We start from the raw sequence: 15,191 nt of genomic DNA, 5'->3' as shown, positions 1-15,191 counted from the left end.
TTGCTCATCTTCTCTGCACTGTCTTCTTGCTCTATGCATGGTTTGGTACTTCCACGTGACCTGTGACCATTTCTCTCTGTTTACTCTCAATACTTCAATGACTGCCTCTGTGCTGACAGATCCTAAATCTTTGTGACCATGGCTCTGGTGCCATATTCTGAACTGTTTGTACTGGGATGTTTACATTCGGGATGGCTTATAGTTCAAACTTGTAATTCCCCCTAACTGGAGCAATTCCCTTTCCCAATAGTCCCCTTTTTTCTAATGTCAAGAGTACTCTGCATCACATAATGTAAAGAGCATAAGCTTTGGAGGCAGACAGAACTGGATCCACCTCTGGTTCTGTCACTACAAGCTGATGATCTTAGCCAGTTAACCTGTAAGGGTCTTGGTTTCCTCATCTGCAAAATAAGGATGAAAAGACTCGACTCATGGGAATATTGTAAGGATTAAATGAAAGAACAGAGGTGAGAGCACCAAACACATACTAGGTTCTCTATAAAGACTGGCTCCTCCTTCCTTATTTCAAATTTCTTTCTAGGTTCAACGTGTTTCAAGTATTGGTTTACACGTCCTTACTTGCCTTTCACACATATCTAATCAGTAATCAGTCACAGCAACTGACAGCGGAGACTTCATTTAAAACAATGGTTTCCAAATAGTTCTCTGTACAGCCTCAAGAGTTTGCCAGAGGCATCACAGAGTCCTGTAGGGCTGGATTTCAGATGCCCTATTGCTGGCTATCAGAGTAGCTCCAGAGTAGCAGAGTACCTGCTTTATATTCTGGGCTTTTAGGTAAGTTGTCATTTAATGAAACAGATTACCATGCTTAAAATTTGAAAATGAATGACTTGACCTACTTTCCGTATTTGACAAATGAGAAACAGAGGTCTATGGCTGGGCGCAGTGGCTCACACCTGTAATCCCAGCACTTTGAGAGGCCACGGTGGGTGGGTCACTTCAGGTCAAGAGTTTGAGACCAGCCTGGCCAACATCGTGAAACCCTGTCTCTACTAAAAATATAAAAATTAGCCAGGCGTGGTGGTGCACACCTGTAGTCCAGCTACTAGAGAGGCTGAGGCAGGAGAATCGCTTGAACCCAGGAGGCAGAGGTTGCAGTGAGCCAAGATCACGCCACTGCAGTCCAGCCTGAGAGTAACACTCCGTCTCAAATTAAAAAAAAAAAAAAAGAAACAAGGGTCTTAGATATGACATGACTCATCCAACCCTACAAAATACCAGGTCCCAACCCCCATCTGCCCACCCCACTGGACCTTATCACACACCTAGATGACTCAACTACCATCTGCTCTAATAGCACTGCTGAATTAATTAGCTTTTATTAAATGGTCTTGAACCTTATAGAGGCTCTTTATTCCTTATCTCTGCAGTGCGAAATTCCCATCTAGTTTGTGAGTTCTAAATAATTTGGTTTCATGTTTTATTTCTCACTACTCACCTCCACCCACAGCTCCATTCCAGACATGTAGTCTGGTCGAATCATGCTCTTCCCTCCTTTGTACCTTTGTACACATCGCTCTCCTGCCTCGAATGCCCTCTTTTGTCTTACATGCACACCCAAATCCTTTCCACCTTTATATGTCTGGCTCCAGTTCCACTTCTTTTAGGAAGCTTCCTAATGCATTGCTTCACTGGCCTCTTTCCTGAAACTTCTCTTATTTTTTAGTCAGTAACATAGTTAATTTTGAATGGTTTCATCACTGTTTCAGGTATATATGTCACATTTCCCCAACAAGACCATGAGTTCACTGAATTTAGGAGCCACATTCTGTACTTTTCTTCTATCCACCAAGGCACATAACAGAATTCAAAATATATAATATTCAATAAATTGCAGTGAACCCTACATAATTCATGGTTTCAACCAACCCTGAAACTATTTGAAAAAAAAAAAAAATACAATAAAAAAATACAAATTTTAAAAATACAGTAACGACTATTTACATAGCATTTACATTGTAGTAGGTATTATAAGTAGTCTAGAGATGATTTAAAGTATGTGGGAGAATGTGTGTAAGTATATGCAAATACTACAACATTTTATTTATTTATTTATTTATTTATTTATTTATTTATTTATTAATTATTATTTTTTGAGACGGAGTCTCGCTCTGTTGCCCAGGCTGGAGTGCAGTGGTGCGATCTTGGCTCATTGCAAGCTCCGCCTCCTGGGTACACGCCATTCTCCTGCCTCAGCCTCCCGAGTAGCTGGGACTACAGGCATCCACCACCTACCCTGGCTAATTTTTTGTATTTTTAGTAGAGACAGGGTTTCACGTGTTAGCCAGGATGGTCTCGATCTCCTGACCTCGTGATCCACCTGCCTTGGACTCCCAAAGCGCTGGGATTACAGGCGTGAGCCACCACCCCTGGCCAAATACTATACCATTTTATATAAAGGACTTTAACACCTATGGATTTTGGTGTTGGCCAGGGGTGGGGGGAATGGGTGCTGGAAAGAATCCCCTGTGGATACAAGGGATGGATATACTGGATGGACACACTGATTCTGCATGCAAGTGCCAGTGAGCTTCCTGCCCAAAGGACATCACCTCCTGGACTCAGGAACCAAACACTTTCTCAGACGAGCCGTAACTACCAATGTCCCCCAGTTACATTCATGCTCACCCCTAGGTTATCAACTCTTATTTGTCTCCCCTCCTTTCTCTGACATGCGCCTATCGGGAGAGCTTATCTACCAAACAAAGGAGTATGTTAGACCCTAAATTTTACCTGTTCACTCGTGGCTGGTGTTTCTAGGATTTCAGTCAAGGTCTCTCCTGGCTGGAACCGGATGACATCCACAATTAAACGTTTTGTACTGAAACGAGATGGGGGAAGCATTTAAATATTACCAGTGTTCTAGTTCCTCTCAAGTGGACCGAAGCAGCAGCAGCAGCACAAACAGTACCTCACAGAAGTCCCAAGTGGCAGCTGCCAGTACACAGTACTCAAGGCACTAGGCTTATTTACCCAACCATTTCATAAGTAGGTACGAGGGTTAGGATTTCCAAGATTTACATTTCACTGTAGCATATTAGCAAAATAAGGCAGATAAGTCCTGTGCCAAGTACAATATGCGAGGTGATTGGTGACTGGGATCATGACAAGTATGAGAGGTCAGGATGGTCATTTCAGGTAGGACCCAGCAGGTTCCTCTCCAATGGCCAAGAAACCTTTGGATTACATTCATTTCATTCTTCCTTCTTTTGATACTCACTTCAGTAAGATGGTTCGAGCATCCATTTCTGCATTCTCATCTCCAGGCACATCGAACTTGTTGGTCAGGGTGAGAGACACTTCTGTCTTAGCCAGTGCCTCCTTATTTGGGTCATTTAAATTGCCAGAGCTTTCCCCTGAAGTTTTGGGAGGGTGGAAAGAGTCAGCATAATAAAGAGAGGAGATATTGGGGAGAAATAATACAAATATAAGATGATGCAAGTCTAAGATAATACTTGAATCACCTAACATGTACAGTGTGACGATAACAACTTTTACTGAGAAATAAAATGTTATTATGCCAAATGATAAAGGCAAGGGATCCATAATAACTCCATAAATGTTTGAGAAATCATTTCAACACTACAATATCACAATTCTCTCTCAAAACATTCTTTCTGGCTGGGTGCAGTGGCTCAGGCCTGCAATCCCAGCACTTTGGAAGGCTAAAGGAGGAGGATGGCTTGAGGCCAGGAGTTTGAGACCAGCCTGGGCAACATAGTGAGACCCCCATCTCTATTTAAAAAAAAAACAACAAAAAAAACTCAGGAGGATCACTTGAGCCTAGGAATTTGAGGCTGCAGTGAGCTATGACTGCACCACTGTACTTCAGCCTGGGCAACAGAGGGAGACCCTGTCTCATAACAAACAAACAAATTATTTCCTTTAGAGGACTTTTAATTTATGTATCTGCAATTTTTTTAAAAAAACACACGCTGGCAGTATGTATCTGCGTTTAAAATCTCTTCCTCTGATCCCAGTTCCTTACAGATAGTGATCACATCTGGGCTTTTATTGTTGTTGTTTTTGTTTTGTCTCTTATGAAACTATCAGGATCACATCTATTTTATTTCTCAATGTATATCCAGAGTTTGGTATAGTGCAAAAAACAGAGGAAGTGACAATTACAACACTTTTCTGTCACATTCCCTTTTGACCTTCCAGGCAAAAGTTAGAACTTTACCTATCAGAGACTCGATGGTGGGCACCTCGCCGAGGTCGTCCAGCAGCTCGTGGATTGGATCATTGTGCTCCGGAGCAATGGCATCCTGGTGATCCAACAGGAGCTGCAAACACCAATGATCAACTCCATTTATACATTCAACTCTCCAGCCCGTCCCTCCCTAGAACGCCTAACAATGATCTGCACAAAGAGGTTCCAACAAAGTTGCTATATTCAAAGAAACAACAAGCAAACCCTCAGCAAACTAAGCCAAATAAACAATATGATATATAAAGCACCACACCGGGCTCTGTTGAATGACTTATGTTATGATGTAAGAAGAGGAAATACTGGTATTCTCTTAACCTCATGGCCATAAAGGATTCAAATGTGCCCTGTGTAAGAAAGAACACTGTGGCTGGGCGCAGTGGCTCACGTCTGTAATTCCAGCATTTTGGGAAGCCAAGGTGGGTGGATCACCTGAGGTCAGGAGTTCAAGACCAGCCTGGACAACATGATGAGACCCTGTCTCTACTAAAAGTACAAAAATTAGCTGGGTGTGGTGTGCGCGCCTGTAATCCCAGCTACTAGGGAGGCTGAAGCAGGAGAATTGCTTGAACCCGGTAGGCAGAGGTTGCAGTGAGCCGAGATTGCGCCATTGCACTCCAGCCTGAGTGACAGAGCAAGACTCCATCTCAAAAAAACAAAACAAACAAACACAAAAAACCCACAAAACATTGAAACTCAAAGTTCAATACCCAAAGTCATCAATGTACCCCACTACCAGTTCAAGTAAGTCACATGTAGACTTTTACTTAATGTTTCCAGTGTATGACATGATTTAATTCAGAGAAAAGTATACCAAATCAATGTGTTATAATTATTGTAGGGGCACTCAACAAAGTCTTCAAGGTGCCATTATCCCCGGTGATGCCCTCAGAAATGACAGTAACCTGAAATTTCATTTACATTTTTACATATGTCCTTGTTCCTGTTTTACATGTCCATGTCCCTAGAGGGGAAAAAATGATTTGAAAAATCTGAAGAAACATGGAGCACCAGCTTCCAAGAACTAAATCCACTCCAAGGCTACACAGAGAAAGAAGCTAGTATTCTAGATCATGTTAGAAAAATAACACAGAGGGCTAGGGTAAAAAGAAGAGTAAAAGCACTATTTTATTAAGGCAATAGATCAATTTAGTGGGATTCTGATTCAGTAGGCCCTGGGGGGGTGGTCCAGGAAACTTCATTTTTAACTATCAGCCCATAGGATTCTGATGCAGGTGGCCTGGGAAGACCTTTTAGAAACTTAGCAGTAGATATTGCTAAGAACAACAAGCAAAAGGCTGGGCGTGGTGGCTCGCGCCTGTAATCCTAGCACTTTGGGAGGCTGAGGTGGGCGGATCATGAGGTCAGGATATCGACACCATGCTGGCTGATGCAGTGAAACCCCGTCTCTACTAAAAATACAAAAAATTTAGCCAGGCGTGGTGGCGGGCGCCTGTAGTCCCAGCTACTCGGGAGGCTGAGGCAGGAGAATGGCGTAAACCCAGGAGACGGAGCTTGCAGTGAGCCGAGATCGCGCCACTGCACTCCAGCCTGGGCGATACGGTGAGACTCTATCTCAAAAAATAAATAAATAAACAAAAAAGAATAACAAGCAAAAAAAGAGACATCAAGGAGATGCATTGTCAGTTAGATCACAGGAAGGTTAGACACCTGGCTACTACAGATGATAAACAGCAGCCAGGGATAATAATTAAGGACAATGAAATTAAGTAATTAAAGAAAAATACTTACAGTGTGGGTGTTGATGATTTCACCAATGGAAATGTAGATTACTGGTTTGGTGAGGGTTACTAAATCAGAGTACTCATCCACATTAAATTTATCCTGAAGCTCTGGGACATCACAAGCAGTTTGGAAAAACCGTCTGAAATAAGCACAGGAGGCAGCCCCCCAAAAAGGGACATACACATGAGAAGTTGGCAAGAGGACATTTCACAAACCTCTCACACAATGAGTGCAAACAGAAGCCAGTCAACACAGTTACTTCAAGAGAAAGTGCTGTGTGTTTGCTGTGCTTGACAACCTGGGGATAGTGGTTCGAATAACTTCTTTCTCCACCTAGTTTGTAGTTTTAGTTTTACCCATAAGAACTATTGCACCATGATTTAAAACAATTCTCAGACACCATTAGGAGAATCAATTCTATCTCTAAGACAGTGCTCTGAAGCACTTAATTCAAAACTAGATGTTAATTTACAAAAATTAAAAGCATTCTCCAATTCTTCTCTGATTACAAGGTAACATGTACTAAATGCATAATCATCATTATTTTTATGTTAACTACTATCTATTTCATAAGTATTAACTACTATCTATTTCATATGAAAATTCTCTTCAAAGTAAATGGATCATCTTCTGGAGTCCTGGGCACATCAAACATGTCTTCTACAATATGGCAGTCCAGGGAAAGTGAGAGGTGGTTTTTAATCTTATTTTTCCCCTCAATGATAAAAATACATCCACAGACTCTCTTAAGCACTTGTGCCTTTCCCCTTACCTGAATTTCTGGTAGGACTGGGAAAGATATTCATTAATGATGCTTAAGTGGGCATTATCTCCCAGAAACATCTTATTGGAAGCAGCATGCTGAAGCATTTTTGCAATGGAGCCCAGATTTCGGCGTTGGTCTGTGGTAAGCTGGCCTCCTGCCGACAAGTCAATGATGTCAAAGGCATCAGGAGCAACAATGGCTGGATTCATGTATCGATAATAAAGCAAGTTACCAATAATCTGGAACAGACGAAACAGAAAGATGGGTATTAAAAGACATACCACCAAGTAAGCCACAAATGACTTTGCTAGCAAAGAAAAGCAGAAAATGCAGTCCTATGAGGAAAAAATAAATAAAAAATACATATACACATGCATGCATGCACATATACACACTCTCTCTCACGGCCTGGAACTAAATGAAATACCCCTTTGTTCAATACAGGAAAACAACAAGAACAGAACTGAAAACTACTGCCAGTAGTTAATGAAAGAGCAGATTCAGAAGGTAAAAATGACATACTTAAAGTCTGTTACTAAGTATTTCAGGGCATCTTTTGTTCACATATCATGGTAGCAAATAAGGCTGCTGTCACCCACATGCACTGTGTACTTTCATGTAGATGGGCTTTCCTTATAAAAAGCTAACAAACATAGCTAAATTCCTTAACATGACCCAATCAGCATAGAGTAACCCCACCTCCCAACATTCTCATGCTGCAGACTTCAAAGGCCAAGTTCATGCCTCTGAAATTAAATTCACTTAACACACATCTCTTCCACAGAAGAATTCAGGGACAGTCACAGCATTTCCCCTAGAGTTTCATTCAGAAGAAATAAAATTAATTCACCTGAACAGAAAGTCTAGAATCGAGGCCTCACTGTAGGAAAGCACAGAACTAGGAGAGAGAAGAAAAAAGCATTCAGATTAAAAAAAAAGAAAGAGAAGAGCATAGCTGAGTAAGAAAAGAGTTATCAGCAACAGCCTTAGCAGAAACAATTGTGCCTGCTACTATTCGCCAGGTCACCAGCAGAGGGAACAATACTACAGCGAAAAGATAGGACTCAAAGAAACGCATCTGAAAACAGGAAAAATCCATCTTTCTACTTGTTTGATGTTTGTGTGCCAAACTACAGGAAGCGTTTCATCCTAAGAGAGGTATCATTTACCAATTACAATTGCTTTCAAAAGCTCACAATCAACAGTAAGCTACTGCCAGAACCTACACTTAGGCAGTTAGTAATGATCTATGGTCAGCCCTGGTTTTATTGCTTTGTCCTCAAAGGGCAGGAGTCTGCCGGCTATGAGATTCTTACCTTCAGCAGCTCATCCTCACCAGCATCAGGGAACTTCTCATGCAACGAGTCCTTCAGCACTTTGGCAATGAAGCGCATCCCATAACTGTGGGATGGACAAAACTTAGTGAGAAGGGTCAAGGAGCAGAAAGGCATTTAGTGCTGGGTTCTACTGGGGGTCATGACAACCGATGGCACTCACGGGATTTTGTCCACAGAGCTGACAATGGCTGAGAGAAACTTGTCTGTCACAGCCCGCATGTTCCTGATGGAGCTGTCTAGCCGTGTCTTCACTTCTTCATGAGCTAGCGCCTGCTCAGGGGTCACATCATAGGGCAGTTTGCTGGGAAGACAGAAATTATGCCCAACTATGTTAGACTAACAGCCAGGAACAGCCTGAAGCAAGTGTCTTACCTTTCATAAACTGAAAGACCCAGAAATATTAGATAGCTTAAGCTCATGCTCACAGGGCTGGTAAGTGATAAGGCTAGAATCTGAACTCAGGTTTTTAACTGTGAATCAGGTGCCTGAATTGTGTGCCAGGCACAATAATACGCACTTGGGAATAAAAGTTATACAAGACATGATACCTTCTCTTGAGTCTTTTACAGTCTGGTGGGAACGAGACACAGATGATTATAAACCTATTGTGCTGTAAATCAGTTCACCAAAAGTGCTACAGGACCATAGGGAAAGGGCTTCAACTCAGAATGGAAAAAGCAAGGAAGGCTTCCAAAAGGAAGGGATGCTTGAACTCAAGAAAACGGGAGAGGAAGAGTCTTCTAGGAAGGAAGGGGAGACAGGAGAAATGAGAGTGGAAAAGCAGACAGGGAGCAGGCCATGGCAGACCCTGTATATGATACTGACAAATCTGGACTTTGTTAGAAACCAGAAGGAGGTCTTCAAAGATAGGAGTGCTATGCCAGGCACAGCAGCACATGCTAGCATTCCCAGCTACTAGAAAGGCTGAGGTGGGAGGATTGCTTGAGCAAGACCTTGTCTAAAAAAAAAAAAAGAGGCGAAGAGAGCTTTGGTACACACAGAAGGGGAAGAGAAGGCAATGTGACCACAAAGGCAGAGGCTGCAACCACACAGCCACAAGTTGAGGGATGTCAACAGTCACCACAAGCTGTAAGAGTCAAGAAACAGAGTTTCCACTAGAGCCTCTGCAGGGAGCGTGGCTCTTCCAGCACCTCGACTTCATGATAGTGGTTTCAGATTTCTGGCCTCCACAATTGTGAGACAATGACTTTTGGTTGTTTTAAGCCACCCAATTTGAGGTGATTTGTTATGGCAGCCTTAGAAAATACAAGTAGAGGCTGGGTGGGGTGGCTCACGCCTGTCATCCCAGCACTTTGGGAGGCCAAAGTGGGTGGATCACCTGAGGTCAAGAGTTTGAGACCAGCCTGGCCAACATGGAGAAACCCCATCTCTACTATAAATACAAAAATTAGCCAGGCGTTGTGGCACATGCCTATAATCCCAGCTATTCGGGAGGCTGAGGCAGCAGAATCGCCTGAACCCGGGAGGCAGAGGTTGCAGTGAGCTGAGATTACACCATTGCACTCCAGCCTGAGCAACACAACGAGACTCTGTCTCAACAACAACAAAAAGAAAAATACAAGTAGATAGGAATACCCCTCTTCATTTGTCATAGCATGGCTAAATTAAAATAGGTAGACTATGAACACAAGAATTCTGCAAAAATCAACAGAAGCATTCTATGAGAACTAAATAAATACATGGAACTTAACAATAAAGAATATTGTATATTTTATTATTTATATGAGTTTCAAAAGCAGTAACCAGCAAGGGAATCAATATGCTAAAAAACACTGGTGATACAACAGAACATTAACTTTGAGATTTTAGGAAAGAACATTCCCAAGAGGTGACAAGATTCCAGTTTGCTATGTGTATGGTGGCTGAAGTAAACGAAGAAAGCTAAGGGACCTGTGACGCTTACCTGCAGGACAGATCCCCACCACACCACCATACCTCACAGTCACTGGTATCTTAAAAAGAGTTCAAATCAATTTCCTTTTTTTTTTTTAGATATGGGGTCTATGTTGCCCAGGCAGCGCTCAAACTCCTGGGCTCAAGCAATCTTCCTGTCTTGGCCTCCTGAGCAACTGGGACTACTGGTGCATGCCACCATGCCTGCTCCATTTCCATTTTATGAAAGGCAAAGTAAGACACCAGTTTCTTACAGGTACCCACAAGAAAACCAATCCTGAAATGTCCAGCGGGCTTTGGATCTAAAAATGACTGACTCATGGACCATCAGAGGAAATAACTGAGAAGCCCAGAGCCAGTGTACATGGGGCTATCGGCAAGGAATGCCCTGGGTTGCAGGCAAAACTTCCCAGACAAGTATTGCACTTGGCTGACCACATTCCTGGATGTGGGCCTCAGGTATGCAGGCAAAAAAATTACAAAGACTTTTGCGATGATCTGAGTCCTGATAACAGACCTACATGGTACTGAGAACCAATCAGATGCCAAATGATTCCTAATAAGGAAATGCCCTTTCTTTCTTTTTTTGTCAACCAAGATGGAGTGCAGAGGTGCCATTGAGGGACACTGCAACCTCAACCTCCCATGCTCAACTGATCCTCCTGCCTCAGCCTCTGGAATAGCTGGAACTACAGGTATGCACAACCACACTCAGCTACTTTTTTTTTTTTTTTAAGTAGGGACAAGGTATCCCTATGTTGCCCAGACTGGTCTCAAACTCCTGAGCTCAAGCAATCCTCCCACCTCAGCCTCCCAAAGCGCTGGGATTACAGGCATGAGCTACCATGTCTGGCGAGATAAGCCCTTTCAAGGAGTCAGCAGAATGTTTCACTCTCCACCCAGCGTACAACTCTCTGTTTGCCTGGCATCCAGGTACATGGAAAGTAGAATGATGTAGAATAGTGTTATTCAAAGTTTGGACCAGTGCCAGTCTACAAACTGATCAAAGACAAGATAGAGAATGAGTCAGAATGTAAATCAATACATTGCTTCCTTCATTAAGAAAATCTTGCTATGAAAAAAAAGTATCAGTTGAACTAAACAGTGTGCACAGATGATTTTCCATTACTGGTGTGCAAACCACACTTTGAATAGCAATGGTGTGGAGAGCTGCTACTCCGCCTATGCCCAGAGAACTTCATGCATGATCTAACTCTACTCCACAACAAGAAGAAACCACAACAGACCATGCTGCTCACACCTCCATCTCCCACCCCTCTGGGTCCCTCACCCAAGACAAATAAAATCAGAAACGTTTTGGCATTCTGAACTCCCTTTCCCCAGCATTACCCATATTTGATTGGCACACTTTTGCTTTAGATAAATTAATGGTGGTGGTTACGCTATGGCCCTAACTCAGTTATCTCCTGTAATATGTTAATTTAATTAGCCCAACTCACGATATTTCAGGGCAGCTCACCCCACACCATTTTTTTTCCTTTAATGAAATACAGTGAACTCACCCAATCTATATGAACCTTCTCATTCATCTGTATCCCTAGTTATGCTAGGATCCATTTAAGTCCTACACCCTCCACCTTAGAGTGTTCAGACATGAATACTCTGCACCTAGCTCTTAGTAAGTCTGGGTTCATCTTAGCCTTTGGGCCTCAGCTAAATGAAATTTTATCTTCTGGGATAGGAGTTCCCTAACCACCTTATGTTAGCTCCCTCTTATAAAGTCTCCATTACAGAACCCTACATAAAACTTCATAAAACTTTCCTCAATGTTTAATTATGCTTTTATTTTTATGTACCGGGTTGGTGTCTCTTCCACCCAATGAACTATGAAGAGAGGGCAGGGAGTATGTCTGTTTCACTCATTGTTGCATTACTGTACACATCTCTAACACAATGCCTGGCACACAGTAATATTCAGTAAATATTTGCTAAATAAGTGAATTTATTACCAGGTCAACAACTTATAAAGTACAGTTTTCTAAAGAAAAACTATTTGAGGCTGGGTGTGGTGGCTCACGGCTGTAATTCCAGCACTTTGGGAGGCCGAGGCAGGTGGATTGCTTGAGGTCAGGAGTTCGAGACCAGTCTGGCCAACAGGGTGAAACCCTGTCTCTACTAAAAATACAAAAATTAGACAGGTGTGGTAGCGTGCAACTGTAATCCCAGCTACTCGGGAGGCTGGGGCATGAGAATCGCTTAGACCCGGGAGGTACAGGCTGCAGTGAGCTGAGATTGTGCCACTGTACTCCAGCCTGGGCGACAAGAGTGAAACTCTGTCTCAAAAAAAAAAAAACAAGAAAAACTATTTGAACTAATATTAGTTTATAAATAAAGAGAGGGGAAAAAAGAGGGAAAGAATATTACAACATGAAAGAAAAGTGTTATTATGGTTAACATACCTTGCCTCTCCTGTCTGAGACTCCATCTGATTAACCCAAGATTTGTAAATATCCACAGGGTCAGTTTTGATGTTGAGAGATTTGTCATCCATAATTTCCTTCACGACTGGGGCCAAGATCTGTCTCAGGGCATTCTGGCCACGGGCACCACGGTTGAAACTTACAACCATTTTAATAACCGTAGGATTTCCTGTTACAATCTCTTGAATCTGATCTACCTTCGACCTATAAAACATCAGATAAAAATTTAAACTTGTCACAAAATTCATCAACTTAAAAGATACTTCCTGCTTAAAGATCCTATCTCCCTGAAACAGTTTCTCTCGAAATATTCCCTGGCACTCACAGAACGTTCCTGCAGCTGCACACTCAATCATGCTCATGATTAGGTACGCTACTAGATAAAAATGTGAATTCTTTCTGTTCAGATTACTTTTTGAAATTATACCTTAATACAGAATGTTCCTAAAGTTAATTTATCCCTTCCCCAGAAGCAGCAAGATTTTATATCAGTTATTTAAAAATTAGATGCTTCTTTAGAGTAAGTATTTTTTGTAAATTAATTGAGATCAAGAAAAGATCAGGAAGGCATGATCTCAAACTGGGAGCCCCTGTGATAGTGGGAAGGGGCCTGTGCCCTGAGGAAATCTGTTCATACTTGATTTCCTCTTGGAGCGCTGTCTTAAAGAGCCGCAGGAGCAGGTACTCCTCTCGCTGGTTGGATGCGTAGTTGTAGAGTGTGAAGATTACAGAGTCCATGAACTTGGTGGACTTGTTCTGGGGCATCTGAAAAATTAGCTTGGCCAGATAGGTGGGATTGGTCTGAAATAAAACCAAGGGATAAGTCATTTGTAGGTAATATAAAGGCTGGCAAGATATATTCAATTATTTAAAATTGAAGGACTAGAATACATATGAGAAAAAAAATTAATAAATTAACATATTACAGTGCCCGTCACTCACCCCTCAGTGGAAGTCAAAAATATCTCCAGAGAGATCGATGGTAAGGCTTTCTTGTGGAAAAATAAATTCACTAAATTTTTATAACATTGATTCCAGGAGCCACTTACTTGCAATAAATAAAACAGGTGCTGGTAAGCTTCCAACTTCTCTCTCTTCTCCTTGCTCAAAGCCTTGAGACCTCCCTTCTGTTTATTTATCATCATCATATCAGACAACTGTTCCTTATTTTTTTTGGTAAGTTTTTTACTGTGGGAAACCACATCCTATAAACAAAAACCAATAAATAGATCAGAAAGCTTTCAAAGATGAACCTCTGGGCATTGAGGAAAGGTTTTGTAGGACGTGCAAACTCACATGAAGGTGTACTGCACTGGCAGATTCCCACTGAATATTTTAAAACCATTACACTTTATCCTGTTTTCAGTACATCAATAAATCCATTCCTATGTTCCAACAAAGAATCTGAGCCATAAGAATGTCCACTGAATTGGGAAACCAACTTCTAGCAATCTATTATAAAAATAAGTCTTAAATACAATAAAAGCTACATATATATTGAAACATTAATTGCAATGTTATTTATAATAAATGCTTGGAAAACCACCTAAATGTCAACTACTAGGGGAAAAAACAGGTAAATCATAGTATATCTTCTAAAAATCTATTATGCTACTGTTAAAAATAATATTTATGTGTGGGTGCAGTGGCTCACACCTGTAATCCCAGCACTTTGGGAGGCTGAGGCAGGAGGATCACTTGAGCCCAGGAGTTTGAGATCAGCCTGGGCAACACAAAGCTACTCTATCTCTTATAAAAACATAATTTGCCAGGCGTGGTGGCGTGCACCTGTCGTTCTAGCTACTTGAAAGGCTGAAGTGGGAGAATCACTTGAGCCTAGGAGGTCAAGCTTGCAGTGAGTCATGATCATGCCACTGCACTCCAGCCTGGGGTACAGAGGGAAACTCTGTTTCAAAAAATAAAAAAAAATTATGACTACTTATCATAGGGAAAGAGTCTTTTCCTTTAATATGAAGTAAGAATGTAAGATACAAAATGACTGGGATAGGTGAAATTAGGCAAAGACATTTATCTTCTTTTCTCTATCAAAATTTTGTCTATTAAGTTGTTTTACGTCTTAAACATTTTTTTTTTTTTTTTTTTTTGAGACAGTGTTTCACTCTGTCACCCAGTCTGGAGTGCAGTGGTGCAATCTTGGCTCAATGCAACCTCTGCCTCCCAGGTTCAAGTGATTCTTCCGCCTGAGCCTCCTGAGTAGCTGAAATTACAGGCATGTACTACCATGTCCAGTTAATTTTTTGTATTTTTAGTAGAGACAGGGTTTCACCATGTTGGCCTGGCTGGTCTCAAACTCCTGGCTTCAAGTGATCCACCCTCCTCGGCCTCCCAAAGTGCTGGGATTATAGGTGTGAGCCATCATGCCTGACCTGTCTTATATAACTTTTTAAAAAGCTTATGATGGCCGGGCACAGTGGCTCACACCTGTAATCCCAGCACTTTGGGAGGTCAAGGTGGGTGGATCAATCACTTGAGGCCAGGACTTCCAGACCAGCCTGGCCAACATGGTGAAACCCCCGCCTCTACTAAAAATGCAAAAAAGCCGGGTGTTGTGGCTCATGCCTGTAATCCCAGCACTTTGGGAGGCTGAGGTGGGTGGATCACCTGAGGTCAGGACTTCAAGACCAGCCTGGCCAACATGACGAAATGCCATCTCCACTAAAAATACAAAAATTAGCAGGGTGTAGTGGCATGAGCCTATAATCCCAGCTACTTGGGAGGCTGAGGCAGAAGAATCG

General features: G+C 42.0%; 1 protein-coding gene across 1 annotated transcript in view; it reads right to left on the bottom strand.

The window, feature by feature from the left end:
- IQGAP1 (IQ motif containing GTPase activating protein 1) overlaps positions 1-15,191 on the bottom strand; it is a 112,849-nt gene that overhangs the window by 12,262 nt on the left and 85,396 nt on the right. Inside the window, exons 24-33 of the mRNA XM_003268502.3 lie at positions 13,485-13,640; positions 13,073-13,236; positions 12,415-12,639; positions 8,241-8,381; positions 8,060-8,144; positions 6,750-6,982; positions 5,984-6,116; positions 4,205-4,307; positions 3,242-3,377; positions 2,755-2,842 (exon numbers count right to left, since the gene is read on the bottom strand). Coding sequence (XP_003268550.1) covers positions 2,755-2,842; positions 3,242-3,377; positions 4,205-4,307; positions 5,984-6,116; positions 6,750-6,982; positions 8,060-8,144; positions 8,241-8,381; positions 12,415-12,639; positions 13,073-13,236; positions 13,485-13,640 — 1,464 coding nt within the window. The remainder of the gene's footprint in view (positions 1-2,754; positions 2,843-3,241; positions 3,378-4,204; positions 4,308-5,983; positions 6,117-6,749; positions 6,983-8,059; positions 8,145-8,240; positions 8,382-12,414; positions 12,640-13,072; positions 13,237-13,484; positions 13,641-15,191) is intronic.

The sequence above is a fragment of the Nomascus leucogenys genome, chromosome 6 (assembly GCF_006542625.1).
Source record: "Nomascus leucogenys isolate Asia chromosome 6, Asia_NLE_v1, whole genome shotgun sequence".
Classification (NCBI taxonomy): Eukaryota; Metazoa; Chordata; class Mammalia; order Primates; family Hylobatidae; genus Nomascus; species Nomascus leucogenys.
Note: the sequence above shows the minus strand (reverse complement) of the source record. Positions and strands in the feature narration are given on the sequence as shown.